Source organism: Orbicella faveolata, unplaced genomic scaffold (genome assembly GCF_042242905.1).
Source record: "Orbicella faveolata isolate gen_17 unplaced genomic scaffold, um_ofav_v1 contig_2, whole genome shotgun sequence".
Taxonomy (NCBI): Eukaryota; Metazoa; Cnidaria; class Anthozoa; order Scleractinia; family Merulinidae; genus Orbicella; species Orbicella faveolata.
In genome coordinates, this window is record NW_028301547.1 from 26,983,387 (window position 1) to 27,004,979 (window position 21,593).

Here is a 21,593-nt window from a genome sequence, read left to right on the forward strand (position 1 = left end):
CTACCTGGTGGCAATAGACGTTTTGAAAGAATTCATGAATAATCACCGGATTTTGACAGATGATCTCCATCCCCCTACTAGAAGTAAACTAAAGTTTTGTCCTCGCCGAGATTTCTCAGAATTATCACCAATACTTAGTCTGCATACGAGCCAAGTGGCCCATCAGCCCGGAGTTTATCCCGGTTTCTGTAGCATGAAGTGACTAGGAATATTTCTACTCCCCCTGGATGGGATGCTAGTCTATCGCAGAGTTACCCCAAGCATTAAATTCGCCGGTACCCATTAATACACCTAGGTGGAGAGGGTCACTGTGAGAATAAAGTGTCTTTACTTTTGCCCAAGAACATAACACAATGTCCCCAGCTAGGGCTCAAACCCGGACTGCTCGATCTGGAGTCAGGCGCACAAACTACTGCGCCCACCACTCAACACTTAGCCTATACAGATTCCATTACCTCTCCAAGTTCTCTGCGTTGTTTCTCCGCCTTAGTCCTGGCGCTTTTCTCTGAATCCAAATCTTCTCTCAGTTCCTCTATTTGGTTCTCCATTTCTCGTTTGAGCTTCTCGAGCTCGCTTCTCCTGGAAGACTCCTCGTCAACTCTGCGCGGGAAATATGAAGAGTAAAACAAACGTTCAGTATACTACCGGCAGGCTGTTTTTCTCTGGAAATTCAGCAGGGATTTTGAGGCGAGACGCTTCAGCCTAAAGGGGTATGGAACTAGAAGAAGGCTTTTCTCGTCTCGCCTTCTTCCCTACTCGGCGATATCGCCCTTTTGCGTTCGCAATGGCTAAACACTTGTCTAAATGACTCTAGGAGAAAAGACCGGCTGCCAGCAGTCTAAACGTTCAGCGGCCTGACGACAAAACATGCTACTGTAAGTCAAGTCATTCTATGAATACAGAACCACTTACACCATTCACAAAAGACAAAACATTTTCTCTGTTTCCATTGAGTCACATAGACACAAGTAGAATTTTGGGAGAACGAGACATGCCGTAACTAATGCTCTAAAAATCCATAGAAACAAAGACAAAATGTTTTCTATTTGGGATACTAGTCCATCGCAGGTTTGCCCCCCAGAATTAAATTTGCCGGTACCTATTTATACACCTGGGTGGAGAGAGGCACTGTGAGAGTAAAGTGTCTTGCCCAAGAACACAACACAATGTCCCTGGCCAGGGCTCGAACCCGGACCGCTCAATCCGGAGGTAAGCGCACTAACCACGAGGGCACTGCGCCTCCACAACAGTAAATAAAGAACACAAAAACATTTCCCTAGCTCCAAGAACAAAAGAGATGCAGATCTTGTTTATGTAGTAATCTTACCTAGCATTCAAGTCATTCAATTCCATGTCCTTCTTGTGAATAGTAGCTTCTAGATCCTGAATCTGAAATATGAGAAGGACAACAATCAACTCAGTAATAAGTAGCTAAGGGAAAAAATGATACCATATGCAAGGAATTTTCCTAATCACAGTTTGCAATAGGCTCGATTACTAGCCGCTGTCCGGGAAAGGAGCACACGCTCCTCTTACTAAGTCTCTTCTCGGGGGGGGGGGGGGGGCCCTAAACAGGGGGCTAGACCGGACATGAGGTTGTGGCAAAAATAGAGAGCCTAAATTTGCAACTTTTGGAAGCACTTTATCGCTCAGTTTCCTAAAAATTAATGATCACAGAATAAACATTAATTGAAAATAATTATCGATCATTGAGGGCTTAAAATTAATGAACAATTGAAATTTTCTTACCATTTGCTTGGCTTCTTCCAGCTGATGATGGACTTCAGCCAGCTCTGCTTCCAACTTGCGGCGGATTTTTTCCAACTCTTGGCAATTCTAACATTCAATTCAAATGATCAAATTACTAATAAACACAATTCCAGTTGCGTTGAAATATAATCACAAAATATCATGTCCAGTTCACTTCTAGACAGCAAAACAGTCTGCTGTATTTTTGGGAAGTTTCTTGGTTGAAACACGGTTTACCTTTTCTGAATTTCTAAGTCGTTCTTCGAGATCTGCGATGAGGGCATCTTGTTTAGCTTTCTGCTTTGCTAAGCCCTTGGCTTTCTCCTCCTCGTCAGCAAGTGCTTGAGTTGCCTCTTGCAGTTTGTCTTCTAAGGATTTCTTCTCTTTCGTCAACTGTCAAAACAAGTTTTTAATTCATTTTTAAATAAATTTAATACATATTAACCTTCTTAACCACGACAGATAGGATGTAACGCTATGAACTCTGGTCCTGCAAAACAGCCGATGCTTCCTTAAGCTCCTACGCAAGCCTTCATTTGGCTTGTCACGCATTCCTCAGATAGCGTGACACGTTAAAAGACTGTCTGTATAAGGAGGTTGTGTATCCTCAACCTACCTTGGAGTTGGAATCTTCCATTAGCGTCAAGTCCTCTTCCTGTTTCTTTATTTTGGCTTCAACGGTTACTTTCTCAAGCTGAAGTTTTTGTCGAGCAGCCTCCTCTTCTTCCAAGCTACAAACGAACAAACAAGTAAGCAACAATTTCAGTTCACGGCAAATTCTCTTGTCCACAAACTTAAACAACATTTAGTTCTAAAAAAACTCTTCAAGTTTTGACTGGTACCACTGGGGACAATCAAAGAGCTCTTGGAGCTTACTTCTGAATGAAACTTAAGGCTCTTGCCTGTTTTCATTCTTAATAATGACGGTGAGTCAGTTGAAAGCAAACTTGACCAGTCAAACTTTTACCCAAAGCCTTGAAGAGTTTTTTCCTGCAAGTTGCAACATACCTGTCCTCCAAATCTTGTATATCCTTCAACAGTTTCTTCTTCTCTTCAGTTAAGTTAATAACCTTCTCCTCTTCTTCATCAAACCGCTCCATCTGATCGTTCAACAACTCCTCCAGCTCCTGTTTTCGGGCTTGAAGTCTTTGGCGCATGTCATCAGCCTCTTGAAATGCGTCACGCTCTCGGTCATACTGCTCCTGTAAGATGTCCTTCTCCTCAGAAATCTGCTGGAATTTCTTGTCCAATTCATTGTAAGCCGCCTCGGTCTTGTCAAGCTTTTCTTCGTTGGCCTTCTTCAAATCCAACGCCTCGCGCAAGGCTTCGTCTGTCCTCGTCACATTGAGCAGCGGTTTGACTTTCGTGAACAGGCGCCACCATTGCCAGTTGCGCAGTTTAAGGTAGCTGAGGCAATTCCTCTGGATAACACGAATAGCACTGAGTTGTTGAACCCTCTTGTTGTAGTGCTTCCTTGCAATGTTGCCGCGGCAGTAGGCTTGGAAAATGGTGATGATCTCCGTCAATTTCAAGTCACGTTCTTCTTCCAAGTGAGCCAACACCCCCGCCCTGAAGAAGATCTTGGACTGGCCAATGCGATAGGAATTTGTATCCAGTTCTAGGATCTCCAACTAACAAAGAAAGCATGAGCATCTTGAGAAAATGTGTCGGATTAAATGAATTTCAAAAACTGGAAAATTAAAAGAAATCAAAGTTGTTCCCTTTTTTCAGGACTCTTCCCAAGGTTAAAATTGATTTTTAAAAACCAGTGTTTCGGCAAGTTTGATATGCCTTGTTCAGTTCATATTGCAAAAACAAAAAAAAAAACAAAAAAAAAACACAGTAGTCCACCAAGTCATCTTGACTTTTTATTTCTCTCAATTCCTGAACCAGTCGAGTCAAACTTGCCGAAATGTCGGTTATAAAAATCAGGCAAAAGTTTCAGAGATACAGTTAATAGAAATATCAATTCAGTCTGATCAAGAGAAAACAACTCTAACACACCATTTTCTGACAGGCTTTTCGTCCGTCCATGAAGCCTTTGGGGATAGCACTTGGTGTCAGCAGCTCATACCTTGAAAGAGAGAAAAGACATGAATTACCAAACTTGGTGAGAGAGAAACAAGTCTGAAGCCAGTTTCTCAACGGTGCACTGTAATATCGATAGTTACTGGATCACCTTAGAAACCGGAGGCGTCTCATGACAATGGTCCCCACGAGAGAGGTGCTAAAGTTTCCAAACCCAAAACAAGCCTCACCAGTGGTGTTCACGTACAGTGTTTTGCATCTCATCTATCGAGATCTAATTTGCATCTCTGGAAAATCGTAGCCAGGTAGCAACCAATAAGAGGCTCAGCAGAGTTATGTCATCAGAACATAACTTTTCAACTTGACTCCTCAGCCATTCTTTCTTCAATAAATTGGGCTTGTCGTGCAATGATTGCATGAGGAGCCCAAAGAGGGTCTGCATGGGAGGCTAACCTGATTTCGAAGAGTGCGAGATAGACTTGTGTACTTACAACAGCAAAGAACTTTAAGAAAGTCTAAGTAAAGGTTAAATACCTTTGCTTGAACTCCTGGAAAAGCATCCTGTTAGGGAAACCTTGTCGACAGATTCTGATACCTTCCAGTACACCATTACACCTCAGTTGGTCCAACACAAGTTGTGCAGCAATCTTGCCAGCCTTGTGGAAAAGAGAAAGAAACCATTGTCATTACCAGGAATGTGTTATGAATGCAATAGTTATCTCTAAAATCTGCTTCTAATGTGGCAAAAATTTTGGTGGCTTGTTTAAGCCTGGTTTAACAGGTAAAGGTAGGCCATTTGTAAAGTCTGCATACAAGCCAAGTGGTCCATCAGGTCAGTACTTATCTTTGGTTTCTGAATCATGAAGTGACTGAGAGGTATTTCTACTCCTCCTTGGATGGGATGCTAGTCTGTAGGGTTACCCCCAGCATTAAATTTGCTGGGTGTCCATTTATACATCTGGGTGGAGAGAGGCACTGTTATAGTAAACATTCTTGCCCAAGAACACAACACAATGTCCCCAGCCAGGGGTCAAACCCAGAATGCTCAATCCGGAGTCAAGCACACATACCATGAGGCCACCCCTCCTCCCACAGTGGCTAGTTTCAGCCAGGATTAACAGGGGGTTTACTGTAAATATAGCTGAGAATTCAGCATGTACTTACTTTCTTCTCGTGATTTGGAATAATACACCTGACAAAGTTAGGATTAGTGTTGTGCAGAACCACCATCAGTTTTGAGAGTTGTTCCTGAAGACAAAAGTGCAAGTTAAAATAATACGAACTTGGGATGAATATGCCAAACAATCTGACGTAAGTTGGAAAAGAGCCCAAATGAATCCAACTTCTCACAAACCTTGTACAACTGGCTGACAGTACGGAACATTCCCTTGCGCACTTTGCTTCCAAAAGGAGTCTCACTCTGAGCTGCATTCATGCTGACAATGTTTTCTGTAGACAAAAAAAATTCACATATGCCAATTCTCCTGACTGTTTCCAACATATCTGGTGAAGAATATGTTCTGAAAATCTGCTAGTTTATCAAGACAGTAGCCCAACTGTTCTGAATGGTTGCAGGTGAAACATTCACAACATGACAAGGGCAAGGACTTCCAATCTTATGAAACATGTAACAAATAAACATGAAAACTGTATTTGCATGATGCAATGACGTTTTCTGGGTCAAGCTAAGACATTTTGGCCAATCACAGCACAATTTCAAAGAAAACAAATAGAAGTTTGTTGGTGGTCAGGCCAAACATGCTTGAGAAGTACAAGGCTACTTACATTCAAGCTTTCAAGGCGGCACAGAGAAAACAACTTAGCACAATACAGCAACATTTGAGGCCAGCAGCAAAACAATGTCATTTAGTCATGTCACCAAGTTCTTATTTTCAATCCCATATTAAAAACAGTTATTCCCCTTACTGATTGCTGTAAGTTGTGAGAATTTAGTGGTAGATCAAGAGAATTGTAATCATCTATCCAAAAGAGCACCAATAGACATTGTCCAAAAAAATGAGACATTGATCCCATTAAGGCCTTCGAAGATTCAATATTGAAATACCTGAATCTTTCCACAGCTGGCCAACAAAAGTATCAGAGGAATTCTGTAGTAATGCAATGATGTTGTCGTTAAGGGGATCCATGTTTTTCATCAGCCATTGTGAGGTGTTGTAGTCGACCTGTGTACAGTTCAAACATTGTATGTGTGAAAAACAGAAGTCACTCAATGTTGCTGAAAAGAACTTTTAGGCTTTTTCCAAGCAGATGATTTTATTATATCCACTCTTGCAACTCTGGAATAATTTCCCCTGAGCACATACATGGTCTGAAAGATGTCTGTCAACAGCACAAAATCTCGACAAAAAACGTTTCCTGAATGCTGTTACCAAAATTTTCTTAAGTCTGACAAGACTGAAGGAAAAGGATTTTCCTCACCAAAGCCAACTTTGAAAACTGTACCACCGGTGCAATAATCACAATCAATTAATCATCACAGGGACGCAAGAGTGTGACTAGCCCTTTAACACCCAAGATGTACTCAAGCTGATAGACTGTCTATCATTGTTCATTGAGAGAGGTACAACAGGTGTAAAGCCAATATTTATGCAACTTACCCTGCCAGCGTAGTGGATCACAGAGAAATTAGCTTCTGAACGGAACTCCGGGATCTTGAACTTTTGATGTTTAGAATGTTCTTTGATGACCTTGTCCACGTACGATTTGTCTGTAGCTTTTGGGAACCAGCACTCTTCATCTAGCAGAGCCATCAGGCCCATGGGCTACAATCAAACACAAAAGGTAAAGTGAAGCCTTGGAGCCGAATGGCTCATAGCTGCTGGAGCTTATCCCGGTTTCTGTAGCATGAAGTGGCAAGGAGTATTTCTACTTCCCCTAGATGGGATGCTAGTCCATTGCAGGTTACTTCCCCACAATTTGTTAGGTTTCCCCAACAATTCGTCGGTACCCATTTATACTCCTGGGTGGAGAGAGACACTGTGAGAGGTAAGTGTCTTGCCCAAGAACACAACACAGTGTCCCCAGCCAAAGCTCGAACCTGGACCGCTCGCTCCGGGGACAAGGCCACGAGGCCACCACGCCTCCCACAATCAAACACAAGCAAGACAATTTTTTGAAAACACTAGTAAAACAAGAGCACTCACTTGACTGACTAACTGAATGTAGTTTCTCAAACACATTGCAACAGGGGACTTTAGATTTGTGTGCAAGAGATAGAGTGCTAGAACGACTTTTCAATTTTCTAATTTGCAGGCTTCACACTATCAGGTTGCATTGCCATGTGATCCCATGAGCTACCCTCTCTACCTAAAATCCATGAATGACAAGCGAGGACTCCGGAAACGTCACTGGTTTGAAAATTGGAAAATCGTACTCCTATTCAATCTTGTACTTGTAGTCCAATCTAAAGGTCCCTAATAATACATCAACTTAAACAAAGGAAACCGTAACCATGATGGTGTTTGTATATTTTCTGATCTTAATTAGCCTAGATTTTTACAATTTTATTCTTCAGTTTTTTCTAACTGAGAAGGCATATCAAGCAACTGAAACCTTGTTTGACCACATTTCCAGCCTCCTTGAAGTTTGTCACAAATACTCTGGAGTGCATCATATTTTCAACCTCCTTCTCAGTGTTTGGAAATGAGATCAAAAATGTGCTCTCATGTTTGATTTATAATGTCTGACCCTGAGTGACAGGGAGCTACACTGTATTACTTACAGTAGCCATGCAGAAAGCAGCCAAAATATATCATAACACAGTGCTTGAAATAATTTTCCGGCTGGCACCAGTCAAGTTGGTTGGTGAAATCTATTGCTGCTCGGACAAGAAAAGATTTTGCCCGGACAAATATGCATTACGTAATAACTCTTACAAAGTGCTTCTTCCCCCACAGCATGATGCTTAAATATTCAGCAAGTACATTTAGTGAGCCTTTATTGGAGGAGTAGCTGATATTTAATACAAAAAGTACAAAATACACAGCATAGCCGCAATGTACAGTAAAATCGATTTAATTACACTTTTGCACCCCACTATCGCTTCCTATCGCTTCTATTCAATTTTTATTCAAGCTAAAGTGATTCACACAAATTTATTTGTTACTTTTTATTTCACCTTAATATTAAGGCCTTAAGTTTTAAGATACATGTTTGGTTTGAATTTATATTAGAGGGTAGCCCGGACCTTTGTACCTGACACTTTAAGAGGCATCGCTTCCCACATTACCTGTAGGCAGGGTTCGTACCCTTTTTCAGAAACAAATTTCCAGGACTTTTCCAGGACTCAGATTGATTTTTCCAGGACTCTAAAATTCACATTGACTCTTTCACTCCCAAGATCTCAATTTTAATTTTCCTTGCTGTCTGCCATACATTTCACATTTTTTACTTGAGTTTAACAGATTTCCAGCACTTTCCGGGACCAATAGCCCTTTCCAGGACTGAAAAGTCCTGGAAAATGCCACAGTAAAATTCCAGGACTTTCCAGGTTTTCCAGGACCTGTACAAACCCTGTGTAGGTCGCAAGGTTAGTTAGCAGCAAATTCCACAGGGAGAATAAGGATTAAAGTCAAACCTCCCCACAACAGCCAACTTGGGGAGAGAGGAAAGTTGCCATCGTAAAGAGGTGAACAAAATCAATTTTTGACCAGACATTGTCCGTTGACCGGCCGTTATTCCAAGCCCTGTAACATCAACAGCACTATACAAACCTTTTCTAACAAATCAATGCATGGTTGTAGATCCAATCCAAAGTCAATGAACTTCCAGTCAATTCCCTCTTTCCTGTACTCTTCCTGTTGTAACCAATCAAGAGTCACACAAAGTTAGGGCATACATGACACTCGCAAGGTCTGCTCTGTGGCTTGGGCAGACCATCTCTCAGCTTAATGTTGTGTAAGATGAAATGACACCTGTACTGTAATTTTTTGTTGCTACATTATTTGGTTAAATAACAATTTGCCAGCATCCAAATACTCCTACACAGAAGGTGTAAGTGCTGTGAAAAGTAACATGTTTTGCACATGAGTACAACTTGATCCAAGATTTTAAGATCTAGATTTTAAGAGACTTGCAGATTAGACCACTGAGCCTCGGCCTAAAATACCATACTTGAAAATAAAATGTCAACTCTGCATTGGTAATGTTGACAACTAATGACAAAGAATGTAAATAAGCACAGTACCTGTTCCAGAATGAACATGGTGTGATTGAAGAGCTGTTGCAGTTTTTCATTGGTATAGTTGATGCAGAGCTGCTCAAAGGAGTTCATCTGAAACAGACAATACAAAAAACATTTATTAATTGAGTTTAAGTCTGTATTACATTGTTCAGTTCCAGAAAATATCCATACTCCCCCCAACAGAAGGGATTGGAATTTCCTGGGGGAGGGGGGTTCTGTAAGATCAAAAAATGTAAAGAAATGTATGAAGCTCAATCGGAATTTCCAGAGGGGTGGGGGGGACTTAGAAAAATTCCCTTCTGTGGGGGAGGTATGGATATTTTCTGGAACTACACATTGTAATAAACAGTATTTTGTGATAAATTATCCAACAGTTTACCTGAAAGATTTCAAATCCTGCAATGTCGAGAATGCCAATGAATGAAGCACCTTCACGCTTTGTTCTATCAAGAGACTTGTTGATTCTTGACACGATCCATTTGAACATTCTCTCATAAAGAGACTTTGAGACAGCCTCAATGGCAAACTCTGCCTGTGAAATGAAAGAAGTTTTGATCAAACGGAGATAAAACACACACTGAAGCTCACAAACTTATCACTGGATACAGCCCTATAAAAATCTGTCAACAGCCAGCAATGTTACTGCCTACAGTATATCATGCAGGGGTTTCATTAAAGGCCAGGCACCAGGCAGGTTGACGGGCTGAGAAGATGATCTTACCCACCTGGTTTGACCATACAGAGAAAAGTGTTTCTTATTAAAAAGTCAAGTTCAAAAAGTTTTGCTACCTTGTAAAAAACCAGTTGCTCTCCTGCTGAAAACGTTAACAAAACCCCTGATCATGTGGCATCTGCTTCACTCTGGAGTTCACTAATCCGGACAAATAACAAACCTAATACTTCTGTTGACCTCTCTGCGACTACAAAACATTCTGACCGGGTGGTTAGATACCCCTTACTGTAAGTACCCTCTTACAGGGCTTACCTGTGCTTTTGTTTGAGCTTTCTGCACATAGTCACGACCAACTTTCACTCTTGGTTTTAGAACTGCCTTTGAAAACTCAGTGACTGGAATGCCAAGCAAATGGCAAACTTTCTGAGCAACTATAAGCAGAAGGAAAGTAAATAGAGATGGAATAAGTCGGGTGAATACTCATTTGCCCTGCTGATTGCAAAATGCAATATATTTCTTTTAATGGGTCATGTAGATCTAAGAATTTGGCACTACATCAAGACAATATTCCCTCATTGATATATAGTTTTCTTAATTTGCTCTATCTGTTAAATGAATGTTGAATGCAAGTATTGATGTGGACACTGCAGAACCTGAATTAAATGCAAGGAAAAAACTGCTGACCTTCATTGCTTGGCATGATGGCTTGTTCTGAGCTTCTCTCTTGCTTGAAGACCATGTTGCCAAACTGAAGGACAGCAGACACTACACGGAAAAGGGCTTAAGAGGAAATAACATAAAATAACATTAGCAAAGATGCCGCAGATAAGCAAATGGATACAGTATAAACTAGTGTGGGCACTTCAGTGAGAGATGGAAGGAGTGAGAAGGCAAGCGAGCAATAGAGGGAGTGCAAGAGTGAGGGATGAACAGGGTAATAAAAGAAGGGGAAAGAGAAAGAGAGCAAAAAAAAAAAGATGGCAGGGGTTCTGGAGAGAGAGCAAGAGAGAGAGAGAGAGAGAGAGAGAGAGAGAGAGAGAGAGAGAGAGAGAGAGAGAGAGAGAGAGAGAGAGAGAGAGAGAGAGAGAGAGAGAGAGAGAGAGAGAGAGAGAGAGTACATGAACAAGCAAGAGGTTTTGTAAATGGTCTTCTTCACAAAAGAGTGGCACACAAATCTTCCATTTCAGGAACAGGTATTTATTGTGATCTGGAAGAGGTGATGGCACAGTTTGATTTATAGCCAATCCACTTGCCTTTCCTTAAATTAAACTGTTGATGGCTGGATCACAGTTTTGAAGAAATAGAAAACTTACCATTTATGTCATCTTCTGGGATTCCCATATCCCTCATGCAGGTCTGTCAAAGGAAACGAAATCATGTTACATTATTGGTGATAATGATTAGACCAAGTGAAGCACAATTCAGGGAGTAATCGTGCAAGCAAATTTCAATATCAGATGAGCATGCAGTGGAAGGCCTATTCAAAATTATGAGCACAGTTTCTCCCTGAATTGAATTCCACTTGGGGCAATTACTAATCTTAAAAAAATTTCAAGATTAAAAAGGTCTTTGAGCACTTCTTTTTGAGCGAAAAAGCCAGTGGTGTTTTCCATAAGTTGTAAAAACTGTAAGGAACATTAAGAAGGAAGCCATTGAAGCCCAGTCATGCAATTGATGTGCGAATAGCAAAGATATCCAATTACAAGTTACCAGTTTAAAAAAGTTGAAATTGGATACCTGTAATTGGACACCCACATGATCACACACCGACTACATAACAAATAGGCGGGCCAAGAACCAATTACAATCAAGAAGTTTGCTATAGATATGATTGTGAAGAAACTCATACAACAGCTAGCAGTAGCAAGGACGTTACCAAACCTGATAAGAAAAAATATCTCAGTGCTATATTCCTACTTCAGCACTCACCAGAGAATCCTGAAGATCAGTGGCATCATCCCAGCCACTCACTGGCAAGTTTCCATTGCTCAAGTAACTATATGAGCTTGCATCCTGGAATAACATGTCCGCTGTAGTACAACAAGATGGATGCATCAACATAACTGTATATCATCATCATCATCATCATCATCATGTCCCCACAACCCTCCCAGGTTCTGATCGTCTGTGCTGATGATCCTTGTTGTGTATTAATGTAATATATCAAACATGAGAGACACTGTTTCATCAAGTATCCAAAAACCAAGAGAGCTAAAGACGACGAGCAGCGGAGTATTTTGACAAAATTGGAGGTGTTTGGAAAGCCGATGAAACACTGTCTCGAGTGTTTGATATATCCTCTCAATCAAAACAAAAACTAAGGGGTAAACGGAGAAGTAAACTCATTAAAATCTATGCTAATTAAAACTGGGTATTCAAACCTCCTTATTGGTTGTGATTTTCTTTGTTTTAACTTGATTAATTATTTATGTCTTGAGAAAGACAGCTTCAATTCTCCAGGGGTGAAAGTGTCTTAACCAATACATATCGCTTCAAAATTTACAGCAAAGTGCTATCACCAGGAGCAAAGTTCAGTCAATTCTCAGCAATTCATGTTATTTACTTTGATTTGCTTGTGCAGATACTGCTCTTAGTTCCATCTGAGGTTTTCCTTTCTATTTGGTACCTTGAAAATTGTGGATCTTGGAAACTTTAAATCCAATCTCAGAATGCTTTCCAATGAGAATGAGTCATTTTGATTTGTTTTGCTTTGGTTTTTCCTTTTTTATTTATTTGGTTTTGTTTCTCAGGTGCTTATAAATAAATATGATGATCAGTAATCATTTACTTTGAAAATAGCCGTTCAACACTGAGATATACCCTGCTTATGATTCATGATGGACTAAAGTTAATTTTAACATGACACTTACATGTACATGTAGCCTTCTTTCATCTTTTGACATTTTCAATGCAAACCAACTTACCTTTGGTCTTTTTGTCCAATCCATTCAGAACTTGGTAGAAAATGTGAAAGCATCTTTCATTTGGTGCTTGTCGTACCGCACGAGACTTTTCAAGCAGGTCTTATGCCACAAGTCAAGGGTAAATGGTTTCCTGAGACTTTCCACAAAGAACTAGTAAGCTTTATAACTGGGAATTCAACTAGACCAAAATGAATGAGGAATGATCCTAAAATATCCGTGTGTTGTCAAATCATCAAATAAATGTAAGATGTATATGTTTTATTTAAAAGATGGTGAAAATGGTGGGAACAAAATTATTTAAACAAAACTATATTGTACATCACATTTCATTCCTGCGTTTCTAGCAAACATGAAAAACAGTGATCACATTTATGTGCAGTGAAACTCTGAATGCTTAATCCCAGAGAACTGCTTTACAAAACTACTTTGTAGGATCCTTTCAAGAAGATATTAACAATTTTCTAAAGGATACAAGATTCAATGTTGGCACCAGCAATGAATCCTGATGCGTCAAAGTTGATTCTGATGAACTTTCCCTGTGAAACAAGAACATTGGCCAGATTAAACTCTGACTTAATTAGTGCAGAATGCAATTTATTACCTTATTTCTATTACTAAGCAAGACTCGAAAAAACTTGAATTCCAGCTTGCCCTTGGGACAAGTAGCTCTAAAATTATGTTTTGGTTAAGCAAATCAGTTTGCTCTTTTAATGATTTAGTTGGCAGGCTACTTGACTGATCCCTTGCCCATCGGGAAAGTGTGAGTGAAAAGTTATTTGCCCAGAAGGAGAATCTACTTGTCCCAGATGACCAAATGACACTTTTTTTGAGCCTTGCTAAGATTTGCTGAAGCTTACACATGAATAAGACAGTTAAAATTAAGATAAATTGTAATTAAGTTTCAATGATGTGGTAGAAACAAATAAAGTAGGTGAACAGTGTAAACAGAAAACTTACAAAACGTGATGAGTTGTCATTCTTCACTGTCTTAGCATTTCCAAAGGCTTCTAAGATGGGGTTAGCTGCCAGAAGTTGCCTTTCCAACTCAACCTTACAAGACAGAGCAAGTATCATTTATTAAACACTTAATCTACCAATGACAAACACCTGAAAAAGTAGAGCACATTTTTAAACAACTCCAGAATAATAATATCTTCTCTACATTATAGCATCAAACCCACACATCTCAAAAGCCAATAGTTCAGCAGTCACGTAACTAGCACCATTAAGTTCCTTTTGTGCACATGGATGGACAACGCAGTCAAGATCCATAAACATGCCCAAAATGAACAAGGACAATATCCAGCCATGTTCATCGAGGAAGCTTGACCAATAAAAAAATAATTATATGGCATTAAAAAACACCATTTGCTGGCAAGACACAGTGGGTAATCCCAAGCAGGCCAGATGGATTTTTTTGTCCGCTCAAGTAGCCACTTGCACTGCAGGATCTGGTTTGTGTTGTCCTCTCATAGAGCTAGCCAATAATAACACACCATTAATAGCTTCTCGAAACTATAATTTGGCAGAGAGGTGTATTAAAAGGTATCTAGAAGGTAATCTGGATGAGCCACATCTTTCAGACTACAAAAACTCTTGAAGGTATACAGTAATCTGTAGGGTTATCAGATGTAAAATACTCACCTGGCTGTGAGAAATTCCAACCTTTGTGCTAACTGCAGAACTAGTAGACCCAGATTTCTTTGGAGTTTGAGCTGCTTTGGTATGGGAGTGGCCAGCTACTGAAGCCAAGTATTGAATTACTTTCTTGGTGTTTTCTGTTTTTCCAGCACCAGACTCTCCACTGAATACACAAATACAGCAAAAAAAATCACTACCTGACACCCTAAAGAATTTACAAGGGATCAACTTTTTACAGTATCAATATGAGAGCAAAAAATAACACAAAACTAGCCAGCGTAAATTGTCATGTGATTGTCTACTTTGACAAATTCTAAGAACCATCATAGGGATTAATAGGATGAAAAAAGTAAAATTTATTTCACAGTAAATATATAATTGTGTGGAACACTAGCTAGTGCTGAAATAGCTGTGATATAATTATTTTGGCTCTTGAAAACAGCCATCTATCATCTTCAATTTGAGTGAGATATTCTCACAAATTTGCAGCACTTTGCGACAATGAGTGAGTGACACATGCTCATGACTCAAATAAACAAATTGTGTGTCAAAGGTCACTCTTAGAATGTACGTGCAAGCACATTGTGCATGTTAACTATTTTACTTACGTGCAAAGAATTGACTGGTTTTCACGATCTGAAAAAAGGCAAACACATTGTTATCATAAAAATTAATTACTGCATAATGTGGTTATTTATTACATTTTAAAGAAGTCCAAAATCAACATAATCCAGTTACTAACTTTCTCCTTAATGCCCTTTCCACAGAAACCATTAACCCTTTACCCCCTAAGAGTGCAAATTGGCACACACGGTCATAACTTTGTGAGTATTTGATAGATTTCTATAAATTTTTGCCATGAAAATTGTCTTGTGAAGATCTGCTCATTGAAGTCATAAAATTTTGACCTCCTCCCATCCAAGACATGGTCGACCACCCCCAGAAGTTTTTAGTTCCTTTTTCGGGATGCAAATGGAATGCAAGACTTGTTTCATATCAAGCTATGCACTACGAGCTGCTAAATAAGCTATAGTTTAGGGGTATACCTAATATAGTAGACGATTGATGCATTTTTTAAGTCGTTCATTTTCCCATTTTAAAGCAATTTCTCTCAAAATGTCTACCTCCTTCATAGCTGCTGATGCCAATTCTTAAATAAGCTGATTAGCGGCTTTCAAATGGCATATTGTACACAGGCAGAGTGTCTTTATTTGCCAATTTGGGAAAACTGCCGTTCGCCTTAGGGGGTAAAGGGTTAATGAGAAAACATACATGTACAAAAACATAGAAACTATGTCTTACCAGACTTCTTACAGGTCTAAACTTAGGTGTCCTTATTTCACAGAAACATCACAAAAACTAGTTGAGTCTCACACAATTCATAGTGATAAAACACATCTTAATAACACCTTTTGCCAACTGCACATTACAAAATTTATGTCTGAAAACCTTTCAATTACAATCATAGGGATCAACAAGTGGTTACAAAAATCATAAGGGAATCATCACTTCTTCCAAATGGGGAAATTTTTCAATTACATGTAACATTGAATAATCCAATCAGAATTCAATTCTACATGTAGTGCTGAAATGTGATCTTGAATAATAACTATGGGCTATGAGATAACAACCTCACCAGTGAGAATACACATTTTATTTCACTGATAATCACCTCATTAAAAGAAATGAAAAATGAAAACTTGGTGATAAATCAATTAATTCTAATCAATTAAAACTCAATCATTCAATTAATGTTTTGTTTTCAAATTGAATATGTTCAGAAAATAAGCCAATCCAGATAAAGGTGGTTTACCGACTTCAAAAACAACCAAGCTTAAGTTATGCTGTTTCAAGGAGTCAAAAAAGGATATTTTCAGAGTCACGACAAAGGAAATTAAAGCTCTGTTTGTAATTTAAAGAGAAACTTGACAAGTGCAAATTTTCGAAATTTATTCTCCAAAATCAGAACATGTACATCGATATTCTGTTACTTTCACAAATTTATAACATAATGCTTAACTAGAAAAGATGTTATCAATTCATTACACTTTGAAGATGTGGCTACGTTTCCATTCCCCTTTATTCAATATCAATTTATAAAGTGCATTATTAGAAATAGTGTAAAAAGTTATTTATAATTCAAAGCAAACCCAAACAAGGAAATAAAAAGGATCAAACTATTTATACTAAAAACAGGTCAGTCTATTATTAACCCTTACAGCAGCAAACATAATATGTTAATTTTCTATACTGGTTGTCTTGCATTTCTTTCTAAGTTATTTCAGATAATTTGGTGATACATCAATAAAATGTTTTCAAGTTGACAGCCTTCTTCATTTTCATCAAATCTATGATTGCAGACGTACATTTATTTCAACAGGATAAGTCAATGACGATTATTTGTTTTCACGTGGTGCCAGCTATGGAAAGAATTTTGAAGCCTATTTTTGGGTTATTTATGAAGCCAGCTCATCAGACAACTATCTGATTGATTTCCATTTGTCTAGGATGAATTCGATAATTCAATAAAAGTTCAGTGTCCCATTAAACTTACTGACAAAGACAGACAGTGAAATTAATTACTCATTCCTGGCAAAATATCAAACCCTAAAACAATTTTAAGCAATCATGTGTTTTTCCAAACATAAATAACAAGTCTTCAGAGGGTGGTATAATAATTATGGCAACCTCGGAAGACTTGATAGCTAAGAGGAAGACAACAATTACATCAAGAGGTGTGATACCTATTGGAAAAGCTCATTGCAAACCACAAGGTCTAAACTTTTGCTTTCCAACACAGTTACTCCAAAAACACTTTGGTATAAAAGGTAAAGGTAAAGTCTGCATACGAGCCAAGTGGCCCACCAGGCCGGAGCTTATCCCGTTTTCCTCAGCATAAGGCGACTAGGAGTATTTCTATTCCCCCCTGGATGGGATGCTTGTCCATCGCAGGGTCACCCCCAGGATTACATTCGCCAGTACCCATTTATACACCTGGGTGGAGAGAGGCACTGTGAGAGTTAAGTGTCTTGCCCAAGAACAAAACACAATGTCCCCCCGGCCAGGGTTCGAACCCGAACCACTTGATCTGGAGATGAGCGCACTGACCATGAGGCCACTGCACCTCCACACTTTGGTGTAAAAGACTTGTCTTAAATTGTGACGTCTTTATGCTGGTATATAAGTTACCATGGTAATACTAAAAGAGGTCACATATTCAATTCTTGCTCTTGAGACAAATAAATTTGAAACAATTCCCAGAAAGCTTTCCTCAGTGTCTAATCTAGTATATGACTGAACAACTATTCTGAAGCAGGTAAGATTAGGATAGGATAGGTTACTTTAATTAAAGTGGCAATATGCTTAGCCATGTGGCTAGTTTACAGATGTCCCACTACCAAAATTAACATAACTAACTACCATAATGATGGCATTATCTAAATTCCGTAATGATGATATTATCAATTGCATTCACAGATTTCTTTCCTGCTACAAAATGTTGGCTTAAAACTCTTCAGCAGAAGGAGGGGTAACAATCAAGAGGGCATCTGAAGGGATAGACTGGGAACAGGATCATTTGTCTAGTTTTTCCACTGGGAAAAAGGGATTTGGGTGACATGGGGAAGAAAACACAAACAAACAAATGGGAAGGACACTGGGAAGTGGGGTTTACATTCCTGACATTCAGTTTGTCCAAGATTCAAATGTCTAAAAATTTTCAAAGACAAAGTAAGAGAAAAAAGAAAGAGACAAAGAATCAAGGAAAATTGTACATATAAAGAAATCTAAAAAAGGGACAGTCATTTTTTCAACAAAAATCAACTACTACAAAAGGCAATAGCTCAAAAAGCAATTTAGTTAGAAAAAGTCAAAAGAAAGAAAGCATTATTTAGATAATAAACAAATCAGAAATAGCAAGTTTTAATGCCCAGGTATACAAAAATTAAATTCAAAAGAATCAAGACAGTGACACTACCAAAATTACTACTTTCCCAATCCATATAAAGAAATCTAAAATTAATAAAGTTCTCATTCATTCATTCATTCAATCAAGAAAGCATCTCATTACTGCCCTGTTTACCTACTGCACGATACATGTAGATGAAAAAAGCTCATCTAATTGGAAAGATAACACAATCCCTTCATATAATTATGTACATTGTTCCCTGGATGTCATTAACTTAGCAATGTGAAAATTTGTGGAATGACTGGCAAAACGAGACTAAGCTTTCTAAAATACTCTGCCAGACAGACGATACTTGATTCATTGCCTCTTGAATCTTTCATGTCCTTGTGTACCGTTAGGCGTTACCTGGGCCCTATCCAATATCCTTATCAGCAAAACACAACCTTGATTACATTGGTAATAAATAAGTGTTGTTCTCCATAAGAAATGGCACATTTACTTGATGATTCCAAAGAGTTAGTTTCATATGTAGTGGGGAAGTATTCATAAGGATAAGCTACCAGTAAAACCTTCTGTTTACATTTTGCATTGTATCAGCTCAATAAAATACATTTAACCCCTACTAAGAAATTTGAATTGTATGATAAGAAACTTTTCATGTATAGAGAGCAATGTATATCCTTCATTCAACAGCGATACATGTGTAAAAATACACAAGATGAACTAGGATATTTAAAATCAACAGTGGCTAGATTCAAGGACACAACTTGGTAGAATTTTATGTGCTAGATTAAGACAAAATAGCATTGAAACCAGAAAAATGTGGATTTCAAGCGACAGATCTTAAGTACAATTGACTGATGCAGTTGAAAGTTTAGACCTTCGCCCAAAATTATTTCAGTCCTTTGATCTGTTATTCAGAAAACCCACAAAAAGGGCAACAAGCTCAAAATTATATTGCATGACGTACTGATTTCGCGTTTGTGCATAACGAAAACAAGTTGTATTTAGCTTAATTTTAATCACAAGTTTGCTCATCTACAAAGTCTAAACGTTCGAAATGGAAATCGACAACCATCACGCAAGTTAGAATGCACATTACGCGCGCCGACACGCATAGCAAATGGAACGAAGAACTCTTTTTACCATAAACAACTGAAGTGAACCAAATAGCTACTTAAGTAAACACGTATTTATTAACAAGGGGAGGAGGGGTAAAATAAACCGTTCTGTGCAAAAGGAATGCCCACTGCGAACAGTACCATGCATGAGCAGCGCGGAGATAGCGACGATTTGGTGAATAAAAGAACTTATAATGCTCACCCATAATCTGTCTATTAAATATCGAGACAAAATGAACAAAAGGACTGTTTTCAAAACCCAGGCATTAACATTTCCCATTGCTAAATGACACTGTTTTAATAATTCCGGAGGGCAGCACGTAAATATAATGAGAGTCGCGAAGCGGGCTTTGAGTTTCTCATCGATAACTTAAATGCACTTTGGAGGATTTTTCTGCGTACGACAAGGCATACACGAGGAACGTTATTATGCTAAAATTCTATAAAAACAAATTATGAAAATGTCTCCCAAGCGGCGAGAATATTATAATGGATCGATCCGTGGAGATAATTGTCCAATATTTTAATCTGAAGGGCTGTTTGCGTGGAATAAATCATCGAGTGTGCAAAAACGCTACCTAGCAGGATTTTTGGTTTTGGTATTATAATATCGATGGCTTGAAATAGAGAGTTTATTTATGAGCCTACCTTGAAGCATGCTACGATATGCATTATCTGTTATGGCGTAGATATGCGGTGGTACTTCATGTCTTTTCTTCCCACGATACATATCGACCACTTTGTCAGTGTAAATAGGCAAGCGTTTGTAAGGGTTCACAACCACGCAGAAAAGACCCGAGTATGTCTGTGGAAAATAATAATATAACGATTAGAGTTTACAACAACAATGATCGACTGCTAGTAAGCTGAAGTAGGAATGATTCGACGGTGAACTTCCGGTGAGACTTGGAACTCACTCGCCATTGTTAAGCTTATATCAAACTAACGCTACAACAAGGCGAACGAGACGTGTTAAGAATAATAAATCGCTTACATAGATAAGCCCAGAGTAGTATCTGTCCTTCAGGTTATGCAGCACACTAGCTTCGTTCAAACAGGTCAAGTCGGCCATGTCTTCCACCTTCTCGAATTTGGGTGGGTTCATCTTTTGGATATCATCCTTGTTCACCGTCTTTCGTTTTCCACCTTCCAATTCCACAACGACAGCGTCTTTCTTGTCATCTTTGACGCTCGCAGCCACAAATCCGTGTTCATCGTCTGGAATCCACACCAGCTTTTTCGCTGTCCACTTGGCCTGAGCCGCAGGATCAGCAATGGTTGCCCGATCCACGGCCAAATATTTCATCTCGTTCTCCATGTTTGATGAGCGTTTCACCGCGAGCCGAGCTCAGCAAACCGCACTTTCAACTTTCGTTTTGATACAGACGATGCCGTGTCCCTCAAACCGGTCTCGAACAAGGAAAAATAAAGGAAAACCCACCAGTTCAGGTTATTTCTAAGAGAGTCCACCGAGGAACTCACCGACGAGATGTGATAGCCTCACCCCCGTAACATGACGTCACAGGTCATACGTGATTGGCCGAATCGCACGCACAACATTTATTTCATCCATCGTGGACGGAAGAAAAATTATATTCACAAAACGTAAAACTTCTGTTTCCATTCCCAATTACTACCTTCTCGTTTCGCAAAGATGCAATATTTTCTTAAATAAGATGACAAATGGGAAATGTTATCTGGTATAGAGTTTTAATAAGACTTTATTCGCGAACTTTCATTGCGTTACTTCCAGTTCTGGTTGAATAATTTCTGGTTCATTCAGTCAACCTTGACATTACAGACACACCTCTTGAAAAACTTTCAAAAAAACTGTTCTTACTTCAATCTTTGGAAAGAGATATTAGCAATCTCAATAAAATATCAAATCATAACAAATCAAAAGAAACTATCATACACAATCACTTTTGCTGTGCAACAGTGAACAAAGAAAGTATGTCAAAGAATTGCGTTATCACAATTGGAATTTTGACAATTTCAACCTGTATCCTTCCGTTTAAATGGCAACTATTTAGAAAACGTAAGAAATTTTTGATTAATATTCATGAGAAATTTCAGTCTGTCAGTGATCTCACAACTTATGTAACATCACTTTTTCGATATTTCGGTCGAATCGCCACAGACGTTTCGCTGTGTTGGTCAATACCATTTATGGCCATTAGATGTCGGCCATGTCCGATGAGGTCATGCTTCGAAAACAAACAAACCACGCCGAGTATTTTCCGGGAATCCGGCCGCGATTTCCCAAATTATTTCCACTCGTCATGATACCAGTTCTTCACTGAACTACAAAGTAAAGGAAACCTACATGACTCAGGGAAACTATTTT

The 21,593-nt window shown here is 38.9% G+C and overlaps 1 protein-coding gene across 2 annotated transcripts in view; it reads right to left on the minus strand.

Annotated features, from left to right (window-relative positions):
* Positions 1-20,755, minus strand: part of LOC110058877 (uncharacterized) — a 29,078-nt gene extending 8,323 nt beyond the window's left edge. The window contains exons 1-26 of one of the 2 annotated variants that reach the window (XM_089290581.1): positions 20,241-20,754; positions 19,895-20,051; positions 14,827-14,854; positions 14,222-14,381; positions 13,535-13,627; positions 13,050-13,113; positions 12,578-12,676; positions 11,583-11,683; positions 10,967-11,009; positions 10,338-10,433; positions 9,966-10,084; positions 9,360-9,512; positions 8,984-9,070; positions 8,511-8,594; positions 6,396-6,560; positions 5,843-5,960; positions 5,132-5,226; positions 4,942-5,025; positions 4,312-4,433; positions 3,754-3,823; positions 2,758-3,380; positions 2,366-2,480; positions 1,987-2,142; positions 1,750-1,836; positions 1,328-1,389; positions 456-600 (exon numbers count right to left, since the gene is read on the minus strand). In XM_089290581.1, coding sequence (XP_089146707.1) covers positions 456-600; positions 1,328-1,389; positions 1,750-1,836; positions 1,987-2,142; positions 2,366-2,480; positions 2,758-3,380; positions 3,754-3,823; positions 4,312-4,433; positions 4,942-5,025; positions 5,132-5,226; positions 5,843-5,960; positions 6,396-6,560; positions 8,511-8,594; positions 8,984-9,070; positions 9,360-9,512; positions 9,966-10,084; positions 10,338-10,433; positions 10,967-11,009; positions 11,583-11,683; positions 12,578-12,676; positions 13,050-13,113; positions 13,535-13,627; positions 14,222-14,381; positions 14,827-14,854; positions 19,895-20,051; positions 20,241-20,564 — 3,450 coding nt within the window. In that variant the 5' untranslated portion in view covers positions 20,565-20,754. Of the gene's footprint in view, positions 1-455; positions 601-1,327; positions 1,390-1,749; positions 1,837-1,986; positions 2,143-2,365; positions 2,481-2,757; positions 3,381-3,753; positions 3,824-4,311; positions 4,434-4,941; positions 5,026-5,131; positions 5,227-5,842; positions 5,961-6,395; positions 6,561-8,510; positions 8,595-8,983; positions 9,071-9,359; positions 9,513-9,965; positions 10,085-10,337; positions 10,434-10,966; positions 11,010-11,582; positions 11,684-12,577; positions 12,677-13,049; positions 13,114-13,534; positions 13,628-14,221; positions 14,382-14,826; positions 14,855-19,894; positions 20,052-20,240 lie in introns of both variants that reach the window. The other variant, XM_089290582.1, reaches the window with a different exon arrangement.
* Between the last annotated feature and the right edge of the window lie 838 nt (positions 20,756-21,593).